General features: G+C 43.0%; 1 protein-coding gene across 4 annotated transcripts in view; it reads left to right on the top strand.

Moving 5' to 3' along the window:
• Positions 1-20,177, top strand: part of SUPT3H (SPT3 homolog, SAGA and STAGA complex component) — a 267,603-nt gene that overhangs the window by 187,573 nt on the left and 59,853 nt on the right. For all 4 annotated transcript variants that reach the window (XM_035110313.2, XM_060272337.1, XM_035110311.2 and 1 more), the window contains exons 4-6: positions 3,721-3,807; positions 4,981-5,071; positions 7,969-8,108. In XM_035110313.2, coding sequence (XP_034966204.2) covers positions 3,721-3,807; positions 4,981-5,071; positions 7,969-8,108 — 318 coding nt within the window. The remainder of the gene's footprint in view (positions 1-3,720; positions 3,808-4,980; positions 5,072-7,968; positions 8,109-20,177) is intronic.

Below are 20,177 nucleotides of genomic sequence, written 5' to 3'. Positions count from 1 at the left end.
TTACTTCAATTGGAGATGCTAGCATTTCCTGAAAAACTTCTGCTTCCTTGTAAAAGCTAGAGGCACAAAATAGCGCATCCCCCTCTTCAAGCCAAGGAGGAGATTTTAGGGCAGAGATGGGGAACCTGAGGCCTTCTAGTTGTTGTTCAGCTGTAACTTCCATGATTGCTGAGACTGACCATTACAATACTGTTAAGCCAATCCTATTTTTGGTGAAAGGCAGATGTGAAAAACTTACTGTACAATCCCTCCCATCCTGGCAAGGGAAACCCACATGTATGGTGGCCCATCAAGAGCTCATTAAATTGTGTTAATTGCGTTAATTCACATGTAGTGCGCTCTTGTGGTGAGACTGGAGTGGGGCTGAAGTACTAGCGCTGCCTCTAGCACTGTTTCCTCAGGCTTAGTTCTGACAAGGAAACCTCTGCCAAGGAACTCCAACATATAAGCCACAGCACATGCAAGAGGACACACAGTTGCCTGCCTGGGGCTACAGATCACACGCGAGTCCATGCATGGGCAAAAGAAGTTGCTCCCAGGCTGGGGCTCCTCTGCAGACATCCACATGTTGCGATGGGACTAGGTTTCATAGGCTAATAACACACAGACTTCTCGGTAGAAGTTGAACAGGAAAAATGAATTCAAACGCTCCTGTGTAACAACACTGAGGCACAGGATCATTTTTGTGGTTCTGTCTTAAAATAATGAAGGGCCTCAAGGTAGTGATGTGTCTTATATTTCACTCTTGGGAATTAGCTTGATGAACTTCTAAAATGAAAGTTGTATGAAAAAGACATCTCAACTAGCTTCTTGATAGTTTGATCTTAAGTTGCTTGGACAATTTTATTTCATATGTTAGAACCTGAACGAAAAAGTAGTGCAATAATTTATTCTTATGGGGTTGCTTTGGCTTCAGTATCCCTTTCCTTTCCTGTTGTTTGATCCAGTGTAATTGCATAATAGATTTCATTACGTATTTTTTGCAGTTGCAGTAAAGAGGAAACACCGTTCAGCAAGTTCCTTTGTTTTTTTTCACCATCCTTTCGCAATGTAAATGTTACTATTTCTCCTTGTTCTAAGTCAAGGCTGGGGGATCTGTGTCGCACCCCATGACCAGTTGGGGGAGGGGGTGGCTTTGGAATTTGATGTTTCACAAATTCTTCTTTTTATGAGCATTCTGCACATTTTGGTCCAATCTCTCAGACTAGGGCTGCAACAGTAAGCAATTAAGAAGTGTGATTGTTAAAATACACAATTTATTTGTTAGCTGATATAGATACTGCATATGTTGGCAATTATTTTATTATGGCAAGGGGCCTCATAAATTGGAAGTTGCGTGGGCCACTCTGGACCTCTGAGCTGGTCTGGATCTACCAGATGTTGGGCTACAACTCCCATCATCCCTGACCATTGGGGCTGATGGGAACTGAAGAACATCTGGAGGGCCACAGGTTTCCCAGGTGGTGGGAAATAGGAGGTCGGAAACCTGCTTGCTGGTTTCCCACATGCATCTAGTTGGCCATGGTATTAACCAGCTGTTTCCAAATTGACCCATGGGCCCCAAAACACAGGAATTCCATTTTCTAACTACTCTGACGCACTGTTTTCACCAATAATTTCACTTTCACTATAATTAGGCCCCTTTAATTCATGTTTTCAAGCATTCTAGTTCCCATGTAGGCCACCAAATGGCCCCACCCTGATATCACACACACTGAGAAGCCCCTTCTCCATCTGTGTGTGCGTCTGTAGGAAGCTGGATTTTACACATGAACATTGAATGCATGTAGGTCTGCCTGCAGCCCTTGTCTAATGGAATTAAGTGGCTAAATCACAGTTGTGTTGCTTGGCACCCTGTGGCCACAAATACACACAGGTGTACTAAAATAGTGGGCATAAGCACACCCTACTGTGTATTGTGTTGTGGCCGCAGTATATTAAATTTTTGTTACTTTCTATCCAACAGAGCTTTATATTATCTGTTTAGTTTGAAGGCTTCTGTAGATCTGTGCGAAATTTGAAAAATATGTGTCGTATTATCAGCATACTAACATCAATTTCCTAAGCGCTTATTGAGTAAATGCATGCTGGATGTAAGTCCTCTGGGTTCATCCAAATTACACCAATGAGGCATTCATCCTGTTCTTTGTATTATAATTTTACCCAGCTTTTCTATACTTTATGCTGGAAATTTAAGTACCTTGTGTATCCTTAAACTAATCAGAATAAGAAGCCACTTTTCTGTGCCAAAGAAAGAGAACTATCATTTTTCACATTCTTATACTTTCCAGTTCAGTTTCAAGGAAGATTATGTTACTGTGACTTCTGAATTCCTGAAAGTTCTCTTGTCTTTGTAGCTGCAAAGGCCCTCCTGAGCATTTCAAAGGAAATAATGTGAATTTTTTTATGTGCAGTATGTTTTGTGTTGTGCATACCAGATACAGTCCACATTTTGTGTGCATGTGATTAGACTTGGGAAAAATAATGCAGCCCAGTATTATGATTTATTGACTGAATCTTTTTCCTGCTGAAAACCTGCCCAAACTGAAAGCTTGCCTCCACCCCACTTACATATTAGAAACAGCTACTGTTTTTGTTGATCTTTTAAACTTCTGAATAGGCCTATTTCAAGTCATACCAGCATGAGATCTTAGATTAATAATACACTTATTCAGCTACTACTAGAGTAAAACCATTGGCATATGAAGGTTAGAGTTTCTTCAAATTGTTTTCAGGTGCATTTTGTGAAAGGTGAGTAAGAATATATATATATATGAGAGAGAGAGAGAGAAATTATTTCTATTTATTGTTTCATCTTACAGATGTGAAAGTAAATTTTAACATAGCTTAGGCTTGTCTGCACCAGCACCCATTGTTCATTTTGCATCTTTCATCTTCCTAAATCCACACACACACACACACACACAGAGAGAGAGAGAGAGAGAGAGAGAGAGAGAGAGAGAGAGAGAGAGAGAGTCCTTACAGGAAAGAAGTCATTGGGGAATGAGCATTGCCTGGACAAATAGAAGCAGGATTGAACCTTACAAACTTACTCTTGGCATATAGAAGTGTTTTAGATGTGTCAACTCCTGCAGCCAAGCTGGTGGCAAATGGCCAAGTCCAAGCAGCCCAGTACCTCCATACACACTGCCCAAGCTTGAGCCTTGGGGAGTTCACTGGTGCTGCTAACACAGTGGTTTTGACGTAACCCCCAGAAAAGCACTCCACTGTCTCTTGAGACACAATGGAGGGGTTCTTATCATCAGCACTCAAAGAGGGTATCCTTTGAATTTTTTAAAAATGTGTGTGAAGGGCGGAGAGGAAAGTTAGCATTGGGTTACAGTGCTGTATTTGTGGGTATTCTATAAGCATTACATTCCCCCCCCCTCTATTGATGCAAAAGCTAGCTTGTTCCCTTCAGTGTTACAGGATGTTTCACACACTATGATTGCGTGTAGGATACCATGAATTTTCCTCAAGGTAAAGACCCAAAATGAAATGTTGCAATAGCAGCTGGCAAATCAGAAAATCCCAAACAGATAATGAAGGAGTTTGTAATTTTGCTGGTGTTTTCTTTTGTTACTGAGGAATCATGCTTTGGGCTGGAATTTTGAGGTCTTCCCAAGCCATAATTTTTCTATACGGCTATGTTTTACATCTAATGAATTTCAGTAAGCTAGTGCTGTTATCACTCTTCTCGCCCTGCCTGTTTGTTTACAGTTACAACAAGCCTCTGAAGTTTCTCAAATGAGAGGAGCAAGAGTAATCTCTGCAGAAGATCTTATTTTTTTGATGCGCAAAGATAAGGTACAATTATTAAATGCAATTATTCAAATAATTGTTGGAAAAAATTCTGTTAAAAGATATGGCTACCATGTGTTAAATAAAGTATTTATAGACAGAATTTTATTATAACTAATTATTCTGCATCTCACTTCATATTGTATATTTGTTTCAGATTGTACAAATGAAATGTAATTCCATCAAGATAAATTATTTCTTTGCGGGAAAGCACCTAGCTGCATAGCCCAGTTAGTCCTTTCTGATCTGCCAAGAGTTTAAAGGATCCTAGATTCCTCAGGTTCTTGACATAAATAGTTTCCCATTCATAGTTCCTAAATAATCCAGATCTTGCTTTAAGCATGCAAAACAGATCAGAGAATCGGAGAATGTTAGCTTTGGAAGGAACCACAAGGGTCATCTACTCCAACCCCCTGTAATGCATGAATCTTTTGCCCAACATGGGGTTGGAACCCATGACCCTGAGATTAAGAGCCTTAAACTCTACCAACTGAGCCATCCCAGTTGAAAGATTATATCTCCAGTCCATAAAACATGCTCAGATGTGTTCATTTATGCTATTCTGGAGCTTATTTTAATCAAAGTTATGAGACACAATTGCTTGGTACCTTGAGTAAGACCTGGGGCAAGCAGCACAGGAAAGCAAATTTGGGAGTATGTCAGTTAATTTACAAATGTGCTAGTAGAAGTAGAGGCCCTGATTTAAATCAATATAGCAGCACATGGTGGTGGTGGGAGTTTGAGCTTTCTGGAGAACCCTGTTGACGCACACACAGATTGCCATTTTAATATGGAATGTGGCTGGAGAATGAAGGGTTAAGCCTTCTCCCATGTGCTACAGTCCCAATGAAAATCCCTCCCCATGCCTACTGTTAAATGAATGACCACAGTGTGCTTTTTAATGACACGATCATCGTCACATATAGTTTGTCAATGAACTGATTGGTCCATGTAAAAAAATTTTTATAAACTAAAGATTACATGTAATTTTCCTTTCAAAACCACACTATTCTCTAAATCTTCCACTTTTGAAGTACCTGTACACCAAGGAACGCTGAAGCCAACAGACTTCTGCACTGGCAGCCTAATGACGCCTTTTCCGTTGGAGCTATGTTTCTTTCTCTGGCAGGCGGTGTTTGTATCCATTGTAATTAGCACTCTTATTTTCTCTCTCCCTAGAAAAAGCTTAGAAGGCTACTTAAATATATGTTTTTCCGAGACTACAAATCTAAAGTTGTCAAAGGCATTGAAGAAGATGATCTTCTTGAAGGTAGGTAAACTTGTAGATAAATTGTATTTCTGGCCTAAACCTCCCTTTAAATCCTTATCAGTGAAAAGAAAAGAACTCAACCTGAAACTCACAGGTGGTACCTAACAACACAGGAACTAACGCTAATACACCCAGGAACCTCACCAAAGTGCTGGAGAGGATGCACCTCCACAGGCACATACCACTACATGTGGTGGGAATGTCCTAAAATCCAACTCTTCTGGACATCAATCATACAAGAAATATGCAAAATAACTAAGCAAGTATAAGAAGTCACCCCAGAACGCCCTACTAAACATCTTCCAAGACAATAATGCCCACTCACAACACAAAGAGCTCATAACCTACTTACTCGCAGTAGCCAGAAACATAGCCAGACTCTGGAGAGACCTGTCAGGAGTAAGCATAGACCAATGGTATCAAATAGTATGGAAAATAGCCTTATTAGAAAAAACTAACCAACAAACTGAAACTGACATGGGGAGAAATAGACGAAGACGCCTTCACCCTGGTATGGCTCCCCTTTATCACATACAGAGCCCAACAAGACAACAACAAGAACCCTGCCAACAGCACACGCTAGGCCAACCCCAACCTCTCTCACCACCAAAGGAATACAAGCAAATAGTAAACAGTAAAGAGAACCCACACAAGTGACGCTGACACAAAACCCCACACATACACTATGTAGAATAGAAGCATTGCCTTGCCACCCACCCCAACCCACTCACCATTCCCCCCTCCACTTCTTCCCCCCCTTTTCTTCCTAACGTAGCACTAATGTCTCAACAAATGAAACTGATCTGCAGAAAATGCAACTTGAAAAAGAGACATTGCACATACTTTTGTAAACCAAGAAATCTTAAATAAATAAATAAATGCATTTCTTTGGGGAGTATTCAGCATACAAACTGTATATACCAAATGGAAAATATATTCCTCATGCAGATAACTTTAGACATCGAAAAATATTTACTTACTTGGGAACTCCATTTAACCTTGTGTTTTTCCTTTCAAATTACTTATAAAAGTGCAGTATGGCAGTCCAGCAACCAAATGATAAGTAGATCTGTTTAACGTCAAGAGCTGTGTTGAGCTAAGGAATTGGTGCTGATTAAAAGGCTTAATTGATTTCAGCATGTGTAATTTACGTGTGGTAGCCTCTAAGTGGAAGGGGGAAGGTGGTTGGCTTCAAAATTAATTTGAATAGGCATTTTGTTAATTTATTATCAAAGAATCTGACATTTTTTATGAAGCAACCATAATCTAAAATCACTTAATTCTGATATATAGCTTGGAGGTGTTTTAAATTGTACACCAGCAGTGTACTGAAAAAACTTTCTCCTCTCCCTTCTCTATGGGCAGTGGCAGCTGGTGTCTCCCCCCCCCCCCCCAAGTGGTGATGCTAGAAACACAACTCAGCTCTTCACACTTGTCTCACCCCCCTCTCCACCCCCCTCAAACAGGGATGAGAGAAATGACTTGTTTGCGGCTAGATAATCAGGCCATGGCAGAAAATCTTTACAGACAGCATGCATGTTACTTATAATTCCCATGTTCAGACTTAGAGGCTGAGGCTGACAGAAAGAGATTTGACCAAGGCCAGACAATGTCTGTGGTTGTCTGAGGTAAAGCTAGAGAGACTTTCTGTCCCATAAATAGTTGTGTTTTGGCAGAAGCAGCATTACTCATCTTCTTGCTTAAATACTATGTTTTGAAAATGTGAAAATAGCTAAGGTGTTTCTGGGAATGTGTGGAATGCACTTCTTTCACCACAAAGTAACCATAATCAGCAACACTTTATCTGAGATTAGAGATAAATGTGAATCTCAGCCTGACTGGAACTCAGGAACCTCCTTTAAAAAAAGGGGGGATGTTGGAAGACAGGTAGTGCAGAAGGAAGGAGACCAGGCCTGATGCAGGTAAGCATGAGGAAGGACAGCAGTAGAGCGATGGTGGTGGAGGAGTAGCGAGATGTGGAAAAGGAGAGCCACAGGAGAGGTTGCTGCTGGAGATGGCAGACATTCCCTTGAAACTCATGAACTGTGAGAGGAGCCTCGACTGCGCTAAGGACACTTGTACAAGTTTTATGGAACTTACACACAAAGAACTATGAATGCCTGGGCATAATCCCATGTATTGGGTTCCAGCCTAATAATATTATTTTTTGTCAATAAAGTAGCCATACACGCTGCCATCCTGTCAGGTGAAAGTGACTTATGCCACACCCATTTCACAGTCAAGATCTACCGGTATATGATTCGTGTGGGTGGTTTTACAGTCGTACCTTGGACCCTGAATGCCTTAGTACTTGGACGTTTTGGCTCCCAAACACCGCAAACCTGGCAGTGATTGTTCCAGTTTGCGAGCATTCTTTTGGAAGCCAAACGTCCAACACAGCTTCCGCAGCTTCCAATTGAGTGCAGGAGCTTCCTGCAGCCAATCGGAAGCCGCGCCTTGGTTTTCAAACGTTTTGGAAGTCGAACGGACTTCTGGAGTGAATTCCATTCGACTTCCAATGTATGACTGTAGTATGTTTCCTGCATCCTCCTTAAAACTGAGGGTTGTTGGGATATTGTGGTAGATTACATGAAGGACATACCTCAAAGTAAGTTTGACATAGATCTATGCCAGAAAGCAACTGCCCAGAAAGGGGTGAAGAGATTGTCATGTCATTATGGTAAGCCATATTATGATTTTGAGCATGATATAGTGAACCACATTGCACCAAATCGGCCATAAGCAAGATGAGTGAGACCATATTAGAAACAATGAGTCTTAGAACTTCACATTTCTTCAGTGCCTAGGTGTTATCTTTACATATATATTATGTACTTCGTCAATGATAACACCAAGATCAAATCAAATTGTTTATTTCCCACTTCAATTTCTTTCAGACAGACTCAGTAGTAGCAGCAGCACCAATAAACGTCAGAAAATTGCTCAAGATTTTCTTATCTCCATTGATCAGACTGGAGAGCTGTTGGGCTTGTTGGAAGACGATGAGATTGATGATGTAAAACTAGAGAGAATGGAGGTAAATTCTGGACCTTTTTCCTATACATGGAAGGGGAAGTTTACATAGCCCAGCTCCTTGATGTGTAGCAGGACCCTTCACCTACAGCCCCCATTTGCACAGGAACTAATGGACTCAGGTCAGTGTTCAGAGAATGAGGAGTGCATTCCATATGGAAGGAGACTTGGCCAAAAAATAATATTTTAATTAACTTGTTACCGGAAAGTTGCAGGAAAGTTGCATCAACAAACAAACCCAGATTTGTTCCCAATTCAAAAATAGCACTTCGCATAATCCTAAAAAGTGTAAATACCATCTAATTAAAGCTTTCTACCAAGAGACAGTTTTCTTGGGATCCCAATACCAAATGTAACTTTGCAAATAAATAGATACATCTTAAAAGCTTGATATGCATACCACTTGTTTTAGAAGCAGCAGTTTATGTTCCCAGAAACGTGCAGAGTGTTACACTCACCGAGTTTTCACAGTGTTAAATATAAAATAAATATTAGACATGCAAATGTTAACCACTGTGTTTGTTGGCTGTCCGTTTGTTGTGTAAAAATAGGCAGGGATTTCACTTGTCTTGCGATAGATGCGATACCATATATGTTTGCCTATTAACCAAAATTATCAGAGAATTTGGGTTAGGGCCATCTGTCATGGATGCTTTAGCTGAGTTACCTGCATTGCAGGGGGTTGGACTAGGTGACCCTTGGGGTTCCTTCTAACTCTATGGTTCTTTGTTTATGTTTAAAAATATATATTTTACATATAATTCATATATTCCAATATATGCTGCTGTATATGGCATTTTCCTCACTGGATGAAACTGAATGTTGTAACTGGGAAATAAAACCATCTAGCAAACTAGCCATATGTTTAACAAAATGCTATCTGAATTTGTACGGCTTTCCTGGCCCCCAGGCTAATTTGTGCATGTGCCAATCTCTCTCTACTTTGGGAAGTGCTAGTTAAGATCTTCATAGCATAACGTTTCCTCTCCGTTCTTTTCCTATGCAACCTCAAGCGCCACAATGCAGACATCTTGGTTCATTCTTGTTGCCATGGAGGGGCAGTTTTGTTCTATTGAACGTTTTCACATTCTGAATACTTTCCTCCTATATATATATATATATATATATATATATATATATATATATATATATATATGGGTTTGGTCTTTTACTTAAGCACTTTAGCATAGTACAAAAGGATTAAGATGTTCATTTATATCATTCTAGTCTTCTTCTTCTTCTGCCTCATTAGAGCATTGCTTCCGAGACACCCTATAGTAAGGTTACCAGATTTTTTTCAATGAATCCGGGGACACTTTTCAACTTCCTACTAAATAGATGGAGTTTGTCAGGGGACTGATTTGTAAATCTCGGGACTGTCCCCGGGAAACAGTTATGTCTGGTAACCTCACCCTATAGCAGTAGCACTGATGTTGTGATGGCTCTATATTGATGGAAGCAGAATAAAGTGCTCTTCTGATACAATACATGTGGCTTTGTTTGGGATGTTCTACAATACTAGGATTCGGCTTCGAGTAGCAAAATAACCCATGAAATTGCTTATATCAGTTTCTTAGGTTCTGTCTATGAAGGTTAAACAGAAGCATGTTACGTCAGAACTGTACTGTCTTTTGCCCACAATCAAGAGGTACTGTATCTGGAATATGATATTGCTAATATATTTTGGTTAGTAGCTGAGACCCATATTATAGATATTTGAGATCTTAGGTTTGGGACAATACAAAGTTTGTGAAGGAGCTAAGCCAGCTTTTGTTGCTATACATCTCTCCTCAATACCACTGAATGTTAGTATTTAAAATCAGTGGGATTTAACATCAAGTAAAACACTATGTTTCAAATCAACAAAGAGACTTTTGTTTTTTGTTGAGTTAGCAGCTCATTATCTGCCTTCTGTTTATTTCCATAGTGATTCTCATCCCTGTGTCGGCAAATCTCCTTAATCTTAAGATGAAAGCTAACAGAAAGATACTCTCCTTGTGATAGTCAAAGGGTTAAGCTGATATTTTTCAGTAAAAAATGATTACATTCTGTTAATATTTTTAAATCACCACAGTGTTTTTCTTTATATCAGTTATGCAACTATATGATACTGGAAACAAAGAAACAGCATTCCGTTTAAACAGTAAATATATATAAAATTATTTCAAAAATACAGTTTTAAAGAAATACAACATAAACAATATTTGCTTTCTGTATAATTCATCATAAATGAAACCATACCACAGAACAATCATATCCTGTTTGGGCCGTAATGACATCAGAAATACATGTTTATCATCTGTTTTGGACAACTTAGCATGTTTTTGGCCCAGGGCAAAGTGGAACCGAAACCATTTGCAGTTGGCCAAACCAAGATAACCACACATTTCTGAAGTAATTGATACCTAAAAGGAACATAGCCTTTAGATCACAGCTCATGATTTAAGTACACTAATTCTTTAAAGGAGGTTGTAAAGATTTTAAAGAGTGCACTGGACTTCCTCCAAAACTTAGCTTGCAGAAACCATAGTCTACTAAACATGGCAAATAAGATATTCTATACTACTTTATATGCTAACTACCATCTTCTTTTCAGGAACAGAACATGTTTCCTGCATTTTTAAAGCCAGCAGTATTTTTAAAAGAAATGCAGACCAAGTTCTTGCTTTAGAAAAGCGTCCACAGTAACAAAAACTCTCATTGACCAACTAACATTTGAGAAAGCAGAATGCAGTTTTCTAGTTGATTTTAAGTTTCAAAACTGTGCATGCCAACACCAACACACACACCCCTCTTCACCCCTCTTCCTTCTTGGTTTAACCAATGCATTTGCACACCCAAATTAATAAGAACTTTGTCACTGCTTAGAGATTTTTGAAATACAAAGCAGTGTATAAATGCTTTCAAATAAAACAGATAGAAAAATAAATATTACCCATGGTTTGCAGATGTAATGTTAAACCATCTCTGATGTGTTGAGAAGTTAGGGGCAAAATTGTAGAAATTGTGTAAGGTTGATCTTTTGTTACATTTGGTCCAGTGCCAAATCGTCCTTCTCTGGGAGACATGAGGTGGATCTTTGTTTTACGCTGCCTAATAACCTGCAGTAAACCATGCCACTGTTTCACAGTTGAGTTCTTAGAAGCAGGGAGTAACTCCCTTCACCCATGAATAAACATAACATGTGGAAAGGAAACACTGCTGTGCCTCCCACCCCTGCTCCCAAATCCGTGAGTTAGAGGAAGTCTACAGGTGTGGTGTTCGCCATGGGGAAAGACTATATGCTAGGCTAGGCTTTCCCTTGCCGAGGTCCAGCACTGGGGGCTGGGATTCCGAAGGAGGCTGCATTCGGGACAGAGGCAGAAGTGGCCCTGCAATCAGTTTGACATGTTTGCTCGTCTTTCACTTAAGGAATTATCTGGTTTCCAGGCTCCAGTTAGAGCCATGTTCCATGAAGTCCATGCCAGGATAGAACAACAACTTTTAAGTGACTCAACAATTGCTTGCCGTACTTGGCAACTGTATTCAGAAGCTCACTGCCTAGAACGCAGCCACTATGGTTATAGCGAACAAGGTAGGAGAGTTGGGAATTCACACCAGAGAGTGGAAAGAGAGAATGGGCAAGCCCACAGCTGCTCTTGATTTTGCAACTCTGGTTAATAAACTGTTGGTGTTAAAAGGCCCCCATGAGAAGTGCAGTGGTAGCTTGGTTTTTAAACAGCTTAGTTCTCAAACTACTTGGAACCCAAACACATCAAAGCCGGAAATGAGTGCTCCAGTTTTTGAACTTTTCCCGGAAGCCAAATGTGCTCTGTTCTGAGTATGACTTCCGTTCTGAGTGCCACACTTCCGTTTTCCAAGTGAGGGAAGGCAGGCCGGGCGGCAAGCGAGCAGGCATCTGCCACCCTCCAGCACTGGGTCCCTCCACCATCACTGCCACAACAGCAACCATCCCATCCTCCAGCTCCAGCGACACCTTGCTGAGTGAGGAAAGGCTGGGCCAGGGCGATCTGCTGACTTGCTGCCCCAGCCCAGCCTTTCCTCACTCCGCCTGGCTGCCTTCAGGTGGTGCAGGGGCTCCTTTAAGCTTCTCCCTTGAGGAAAGCACAGCCGCGAACCCCTCAATGGAAAGTGTGGTGGAGCCTGCACCTCCCCAGCTGAGCAGCCCCAATCCAGCTCCTGTTCCCGTGCAAGCAGCAACAACTTGAGGCTCTCTAAACTGGGAAGTGGAAGCTTTGTGCTGCCTGGCGGAGCAGCCTGATCCCAGTCCTACTTGCCTGCAAGCAGGAGCAGGCTGGGGTGTTTGGGGGGGGGTGGCGACATCCCTTGCCTGCTCACTTGCCGCCCCGGCCCAGCCTTCCCTGACTTAGCACCAGGCCGCAGGGCTGCATTCAAAATTAAAACTGAAACTTTCTAGAAAACCACAAAGCCAACAAACTTGCAACTCGTGAAAAAGCAGCAACACAACAAATTGAAAAAAGCAAACCAACCGCAAATGAATCAAAACCACAAGAAAACAAAACAACACTCATCCTGACCCTGACCCTGACCCTAATTCTAATCCAGGCATCCCCAAACTGCGGCCCTCCAGATGTTTTGGCCTACAACTCCCATGATCCCTCGCTAAGGGGACCAGTGGTCAGGGATGATGGGAATTGTAGTCCAAAACATCTGGAGGGCCAAAGTTTGGGGATGCCTGTTTTCCTTACCCTAACCCTAACCCAGTCCTAAAATTAACCCTAACCCAGTAAAATTCATGTTAAATTGCTATTTTAGGGGCTGTTTTTAAAAGTCTGGAACAGATTAATCCATTTTGCATTACTTTCTATGGGAAAGTGTGCCTTGGTTTTGGATTGCTTTGGTTTTGGAAGAGACCAATTAAGTTTGCATTGTACATGCGAAGCAGTCTGTACCATAACACTTCAGTCTTGGAGGTAGCAGCAGCCAGAGTCCATCAGTGGAGGAGGTGAGCTGTTCATTTGGCCCACCTTCATATGTACTGGAATTCCTTCTCCTCTTGAGGAAGCCAGTGTTTTTGCACCTTTGGCCAGCAAAGTAGGGGTCGCCCCTTAAGGGAGGAGCAAGGGCAAGGGCTGATTAATCAATCAATAGTGTTTGTGGGAGGGGGGTTATTGGTTTGATTTTGTTTTTTGGGCTATGTATTTTGTGTTCTCATTTTGTATTTTTTTGTTGTGAACTGCCCTGTGATCTTTGGACTAACGGCAGTATACAAATTTAATAAACAATAACAACAACATTATACTTGTCAGAAGTTTCTTGCGGACAGAGAATCAGGAACACCTGAAATTCTTCTACAGTGGTACCTCAGTTTGCGAACGCAATCCGTACCCCGGAGGCGTTCGCTTGCCGAGGCGTTCGCTCGCCGAAGGCATGCTTCTGCGTGTGCGCGAAGCGCCGATAGAGCGCGTCTGTGCACACACACGCTACGCAGATCGCTTCTGCACATGCATGAGCTGCGCAGACCGCGGAACCCTGATGTAAACACTTCCAGGTCTGCGGCGTTCGTAAACGGAGGCGTTCATAAACGGAGGTAGTCGTAAACCGAGGTTCCACTGTATAGGGTCAGGGCCACAATGAAGCCATGTAGATGGGAGCGCACACAACGGCATAGCAAGGTCAAGCGCACAAGCCCTAAAAGTAGGGAGAGGTGGGCGGGTGTTCTGATGCACTGACCGAAAGAGGAAGCTCTGAGTTACGTGCATGGTCCCTTGATTGGTTTGGCTAGCGTCCCATTGGCCTGATTCAACCCAGCAACAAGGGACCTACCAATAGGGTGTTGTGGCTATCCTATTGTACCCACCCACAACACAGGGTTCGGTTGCCAGGTCGCACCGCAACACTCTTTGAGGGAGGACATGATTTATCCTCAAGTAAAAAACAAGTAAATGTTATAGTTGACATAAGAATAGAAGATCAGACTATAGGCAGTCCAGTTTTCTGCTCCCACAGCAGCCAAGTAGGAGCTTATGAGTAACCTTCAAGCAGGACATTGGCACGGCAGCACTCTCCCTCCTCTTAAGGATCCACGGCAACTGGCATTCAGAGGCAGACTGCCTTTGATTCTGGAGTTAATCAGTTATTGCTTGAAAATAACTCTTGGGATATTTTTTACCCCAATATGCTAATTCTTAAAACAGAAACTAAGAAACTGTTGTAGGCAATTTTATGGTGCATTGTGTTACCCCAAGCCAAATGCTAACATGTCTTCTCTTTGTAAGATGTCCCAAAGCAAGGCCATGTGTGTCATGTCAGAATAATGGAGGCTGGGGCATTGTTTGGGGGTGTTGTTGGGGGGAATTGTGTCCTTTTTAATTTCGTTGTCAATTATATGAAAACTAGTATCTTGAAGCCCGTTAAATTAACGGGTGCTAGAACATGCAATTCCCCCCGCCCATTCCCCCTCTCTCCCCCTCCCTTCTTTTCTCCACCCACACGCGCCGGGACTCTCCTGGGCTGCCACCGGCGCTGCTCCTCTGTCGCTGCTCCGCCTCCTCCACTGCTGCGGTCCATGCCTAGGCAGGGGAGGGGGGAAGGCCAGGGCCTTCTTTCATTCCTGCCCTCCCCCTGGGCTCGAGCCTGCTTTTGCAAAGGGTTAGCGGGGAAGAATGAGCAGCATCCCTCCGCTGCCACCGGCTTCTTGCTGAACGCAGCGGAGGCACGGGGTAGCAGAGGAGATGCTTCACGGAGCAGGGAAAGAGGGGTGGGCGGCGGGCGGCTGCCACCCGCCCCTCCTTCCCTGCCCCCTGTCAAACACCTCCTCCCCCCCCCCATGCACTGTCCCCGCTTCTGTCTGCCTCTGACCCTGCACCGCAAGGGAAACAGTAGGCAGAGGGGTGGGGGGGAGAGAGAGCGTGTGTGTGCGTGATGCCCGCTTGCTGCTGGTCGTCGGGGGGGGAGCGTAGGAGAGGGAAAAAAGGGGGGAAAGCAGCCTCCTTCTCCTCGCCTTTCCCAACCCACCCACAGCTGAGCCCGCCTCACGCCGGGTGGGGGGAGGGGTTGGGATGCGGCGATGGGGTGGGGGTGGGGAACGGTGGCGGCGGGGACACGAATGCCCCGGTGGCGGCGGGGAACACTCGCTCGTGTCTCAATCCCTCACGGTCCCTTCCCCTCTTCCCCTTGCGCCATTAGTCGGGAGGTGAGGCACGGAACGGCAGTTTGGAGGGGAAGCCGTTGAGGGAGAGAGAACCGCATTCCGCCCCCCGGCTGTGTGTGCGTCCAGTCTCTGCGTCCAATCCCTGTGTCCGTGGGGCACATGCTCAGTAGCGCGGACACAGGGACACAGGGAATCTGGATGCAGAGACACTTGCACATTATTATATAGGATTGTTCAGTTGGGGTTTGTATTTTTTCATGTTTAATGGCACCCAGACTTTTAGGTGTTTGCAAATGGAGAATCTTTAGTTGCAAAATACGTCTGGCACCTGCTAATTTTGAACTCAGGAAAGGAGGACCTTTTCCTGCCTCCCCGCTTCTAGCCGCTCTCTTGAAGATTGGAAAAGGGACCCTCATAGGGACCTGCAGGGGAAGTGCGGCTTTGTTTTTTTGCACTCTTCAGATGAGGACTAGACCATGTGAAAAATGAACATAAGATTTTAGCTGCAGTTCATTAAAAAAGCACACCCAGACACTCCTTTGTGTTACGCATAACCCAGGTTTAAGGTGCCATTTTGCTCCTAGCTTTCATATCTCAGTTTCTAACACTGCCTGTAATCTCGCTTCTCACTGTGAGGGAACCACAGTGTGAGGGCCACAGAAGGCCCTCAAAGCTGGACCTCAGTGTCTGGGCTGAACGATGGGGGTGGAGGTGCTCCTTCAGATATACTGGGCCCTGGCCATTTAGGGCTTTAAAGATCAGCACCAACACTTTGAATCCTGCTTGGAAACGTACTAGGAGCCAGTAGGTCTTTTAGGTCCCAGCGCCCACTCCCAGTCACCAGTCTAGCTGCTGCATTCTGAAATAGTCGTAGTTACCAAGTCACCTTCAGAGGTAGCCCCACATAGAGAAAATTGCAGTAGTCCAAGTGGGAGATAACCAGACCATGTACCACTCTGGTGAGACAGTGCACAGGCAGTTTAGGTCTCAGATGGAGCTGATAGACAGTTGCCCTGGATGCAGAATTGACCTGTGCCTCCATGGCTGCCCTTGAGGGCTAGCCCTGGAGCCCATGAAGCCTAATGAGGTGGTGACAGTGATTACCTTTTTCTCCTTGGAAAGTACGTACATAGCGCTGACGGAGGAAGATGGAAGAGTGACTCCTTTCGCACTTTCTCTTTAAGCTGTACAGTGGTACCACATGTTGAGAACGGGATCTGTTCCAGTGGCCCGTTCGCAACATGAAAAGCCTGCAACATGAAGCGCCGCATCTGCACAGGTGCGTGACACAATGCGGCGCTTCTGCGCAAAGTGCGATTTAGCACTTCTGCGCATGCATGCAGGTTACGGACACGCCAAACCCGGAAGTAATCCGTTCTGGGACTTCTGGGTTCGGTGTGTTCGTAACCTGAAAAGACGCAACATGAAGCGGACGTATCATGATGTATGTCTGTATGTGCTTTCCAAGGCTTATATGAACAGAAAGCAGAGCAAGTGAAAAGGTAGGAATGCAAAGGACCTAGCTGGGATGCTGGTGGGGAGAGAAAGGGGGGGGGTGCCACAGAAGAATGATTGGATGGCTTGAGGATTAGACAAATTCATGGAGGAAAAGACTATCTATGGCTACTCTTCATGATGGCTGCATTCTACCTCCACAGTTGGGGGCGCCACTTGCTGTTTGCTGCCTGGGTTGGAGGAGGCAGCCCAGGAGCAGAGACCTCATTCCCAGCCTCAACCATGGTTTCGAGGGTCAGGAACATGACCTCTGAATGCAGCCCAAATCCAACTGAAAGTCAGTGTAATTTGTGTTCTCTTTATATACTTTCTTGAGAGCTTCCAGTATGCAGTTCTAATACAGCATTCCCTAGCTTTTCCATATAAAAGATTCTTTGTCTAATATGTGCTTCACATGTCATGATAAAATATAGAAAAAAGATCTTAAAATCTGTATTTCAGTTGAAGCATTTTAAATATTTTAAACACATGATTCACAAAGTAAAGTCTTTTTCTTTTAAATAAAATCAGTTGCCATCATTTGTTTTATAATGGGAATCTTTCTTCCTCTTTCTTCCTCTCTCTCTCTCCCTCTCTCTCTCCCTCCCTCCCTCTCTCTCTCTCACACACACACACAGAGAGAGAGAGAGAGAGAGAGAGAAAGAGAGAGAGAGAGAAACCCCTTACCATCAGAAATCTGAACTGGAATGCAAACAATATTGCATTCTGAATGCTGCGTTTCAGTTGTTATTCCCAGAGGATTAAAAGGAACACTATTCATCTGTCACTCTGCCTTCTAGTTAGGAATATATTTCCAACTCTTGGGTGTTACATAGCAATAATTCAGCAGCAGAGGCACCATGCTGCTTTCATAGTACATTTCATGTTTGAATAAACAGTGGAAAGCCAATAACATGAATAGAAGAAAATAGTGCCGCAAAAATAGGCTTCTTGCCAACCAAGATTGATGCTAGATTCCTTTTGGAGTCAGATAGGTGAAGAAGTGTGCGAATTTTTAAAAGATACTGCAAAATTCACAAATAAGATAACTAAAAAATGCATTTTGATCACCACCTTTCCTAAAATACAGTCTTCCAGTGAAAACAAACAACTTTCATTAATGTGTCACTTGCCTGTTAGTTAGACAAGGAAGCTATTGATACTAACAGAAGGATTACTATGTCTACTTTGATGGTTGTGTGGTAGCTAGACTTCAAAATACGTTAATCTAACAATAGTAACCATTGCTCCTGAGATCATGTGCTAGACTGTTTTCTCTCTGGTTCTGCTCATTAAATGTTTGCAGAATCTGGGAGCATGTAGATTGCATCCAATGCATGTCTTTTTAACAAGCAAAATCTAGAAGCATGATTTTCGACCTCATGGTTTTGCAAATATGATTGAAAAGGCGCAGGTGGTGTCTACAGGTTTCACTGTTCAGAGGTGGGACTTCATGGCTGTTTGACTTTCTTTGTGTATTTTTGTTGCACACCCACACATGACTACAACTAGTTCTTAATAGGGTCTGTGAAGGCTCAAAAATGCATTCTGCACCTGCTCTGAGGAAGAATATTTAGAACTTTCTAGAACTAAAATCCACAAGGGTATGAAAGAAGCCCAAGGATATTTTCTATTGACCTCCCCTCAGAGTACCTTCCAGCTCTACAGTTCTGTGATACTACAGTCATAAGTTACGTAAACTTCGGGATATGTAAGCAGCAAATCCGGAAGTATATTTCTGGGGTTTTGCCGCGTGCGCATGTGCAGAAGCGGTTTCTCTGTTCGCGAAAACCTCGAGATCTGGCCAGACCTCCGGAACGGATCCTGTCCACAACTGGAGGTACCACTGTATTGAGAAAGTGAGGCACATCTGAACAATGGCAGGCAGCTGCAAAGTGGGAAATTGTTGACTGGGAAATTGTTATTGCATAAAATAATTTTGCAAACATGGGGAAGCAGGGAGGAGAAGGGTCAGAATTAAAACCTGCTGACCCCAAGCAAGACACAAGGATTAAATTTTAAAAAATGATGCCTATAATGGTCCTATTGGATTCAGGGGGGTTATGAGAAGCTGGAGTCTGGTATTATGAAGTATTTCTTCTTCCCTTCTTCAGAAGAGACATGCATAGGAGTGTACAGTATAGGCATTGAGGCATAGACCTGCCCATATAAGGTTATGTCAAAATATATTTGTTAGTTGATGTTTGTTGCTAGTGTAGTCTTTATGGGTAGAAGTGTAGCCCCTGAAATCTATTCGTGTAGTGTAGTGCAATCCTATATATATCCTATTAAAATGCTGAACAAGGTGCGGTAGCGAAGATAAAGTAAAATGCTAGAAACAAAAGTAGCTAGAAGCAAAAGAAGTAAAATGCTAAACATTCAGAAACATGCAGTGTTTCGCACTAGGCTCCTAAGCATGCTCCTAAGCAAGGGCCATTTTCATATTGCCGGAGAAATCTGCGTTGTGCCAGTGTGGCCTACCCAAGCAGAACCCCCTGTATTCACTCACATATGTGCATTTCTTTAATGTGATTTTTACCTTCCTTTCATATTCTGGTTTTAGTGTAACCACTGCTATAATGTGTGAAAGAACCCCCAATGGATTGAGATGTTGTTCTTCCAACAAAAAAGGATTTTGAATTATATTTATAAAAGGAAAGACAATGTATCCTAAGTAGTATTTAAATGCTGGCAAGATCTTTTCCTGTGAATTGTAATTAAAAATAGGGTTTTGGTCTGATCAAAGGAAAGAAGGATGAGTCTTCTTTTCTCCCAGTGGCCTGGATTTTATTTCCTAATGCTAACAACCATTTCCAAGGCTTTGCCAGACTCTCCCCCTCACCCGCCATCATTGTCAGATGGCAATATTTAATGGGATTCATATGCTATAATATACAGCACCGATGACAAGAGAGCTGTTATACTGGGGGTGTTATTCATTGTCACAGGCTGCAGACATCTGTAGGAAAAGCATTGTGCTACTCACAGCATCTGGCGATGGAAATCCTTATGAAAACCAAATCAAACAATTTTTTTGGAAGAAGGATGCACACATTACATCCGCTTTGAAATAATAAAAAATATTTATATATGCCAGCCATGTCAGTTTGTATCAGATGCTGATGATATATTATATTGTAATGCTGTCTTCGGATTAACTGTAGTTAGAGAGATTTCCGGATGTTTTAATACCTCAAAATTAAAGGGCCAGTCACTAGCAATGGAACATTGTCACCGTCTGCATTCCACAGCTGGTGGATTTATCTCCTGGAAAGTTGGAACGGTCAAGGTAAATAAGATATGTTTCTTGGTAAAATATAGATGGGTGGAGAGGGGAGCTGGCATCAGGAGTCAGCTCCATTGGGCACCTGTTGAAGGGCACAGCTCAGAGCTGCCTGCTCCTTGTGGCTGCAGTGGGCAGCAGGGAGAGTGCTGGCTTCAGGTGTGTTGGGATGGGGGCTTCTT

This window comes from Zootoca vivipara, chromosome 3 (assembly GCF_963506605.1).
Source record: "Zootoca vivipara chromosome 3, rZooViv1.1, whole genome shotgun sequence".
In the NCBI taxonomy this organism is placed as follows: domain Eukaryota; kingdom Metazoa; phylum Chordata; class Lepidosauria; order Squamata; family Lacertidae; genus Zootoca; species Zootoca vivipara.
Note: the sequence above shows the minus strand (reverse complement) of the source record. Positions and strands in the feature narration are given on the sequence as shown.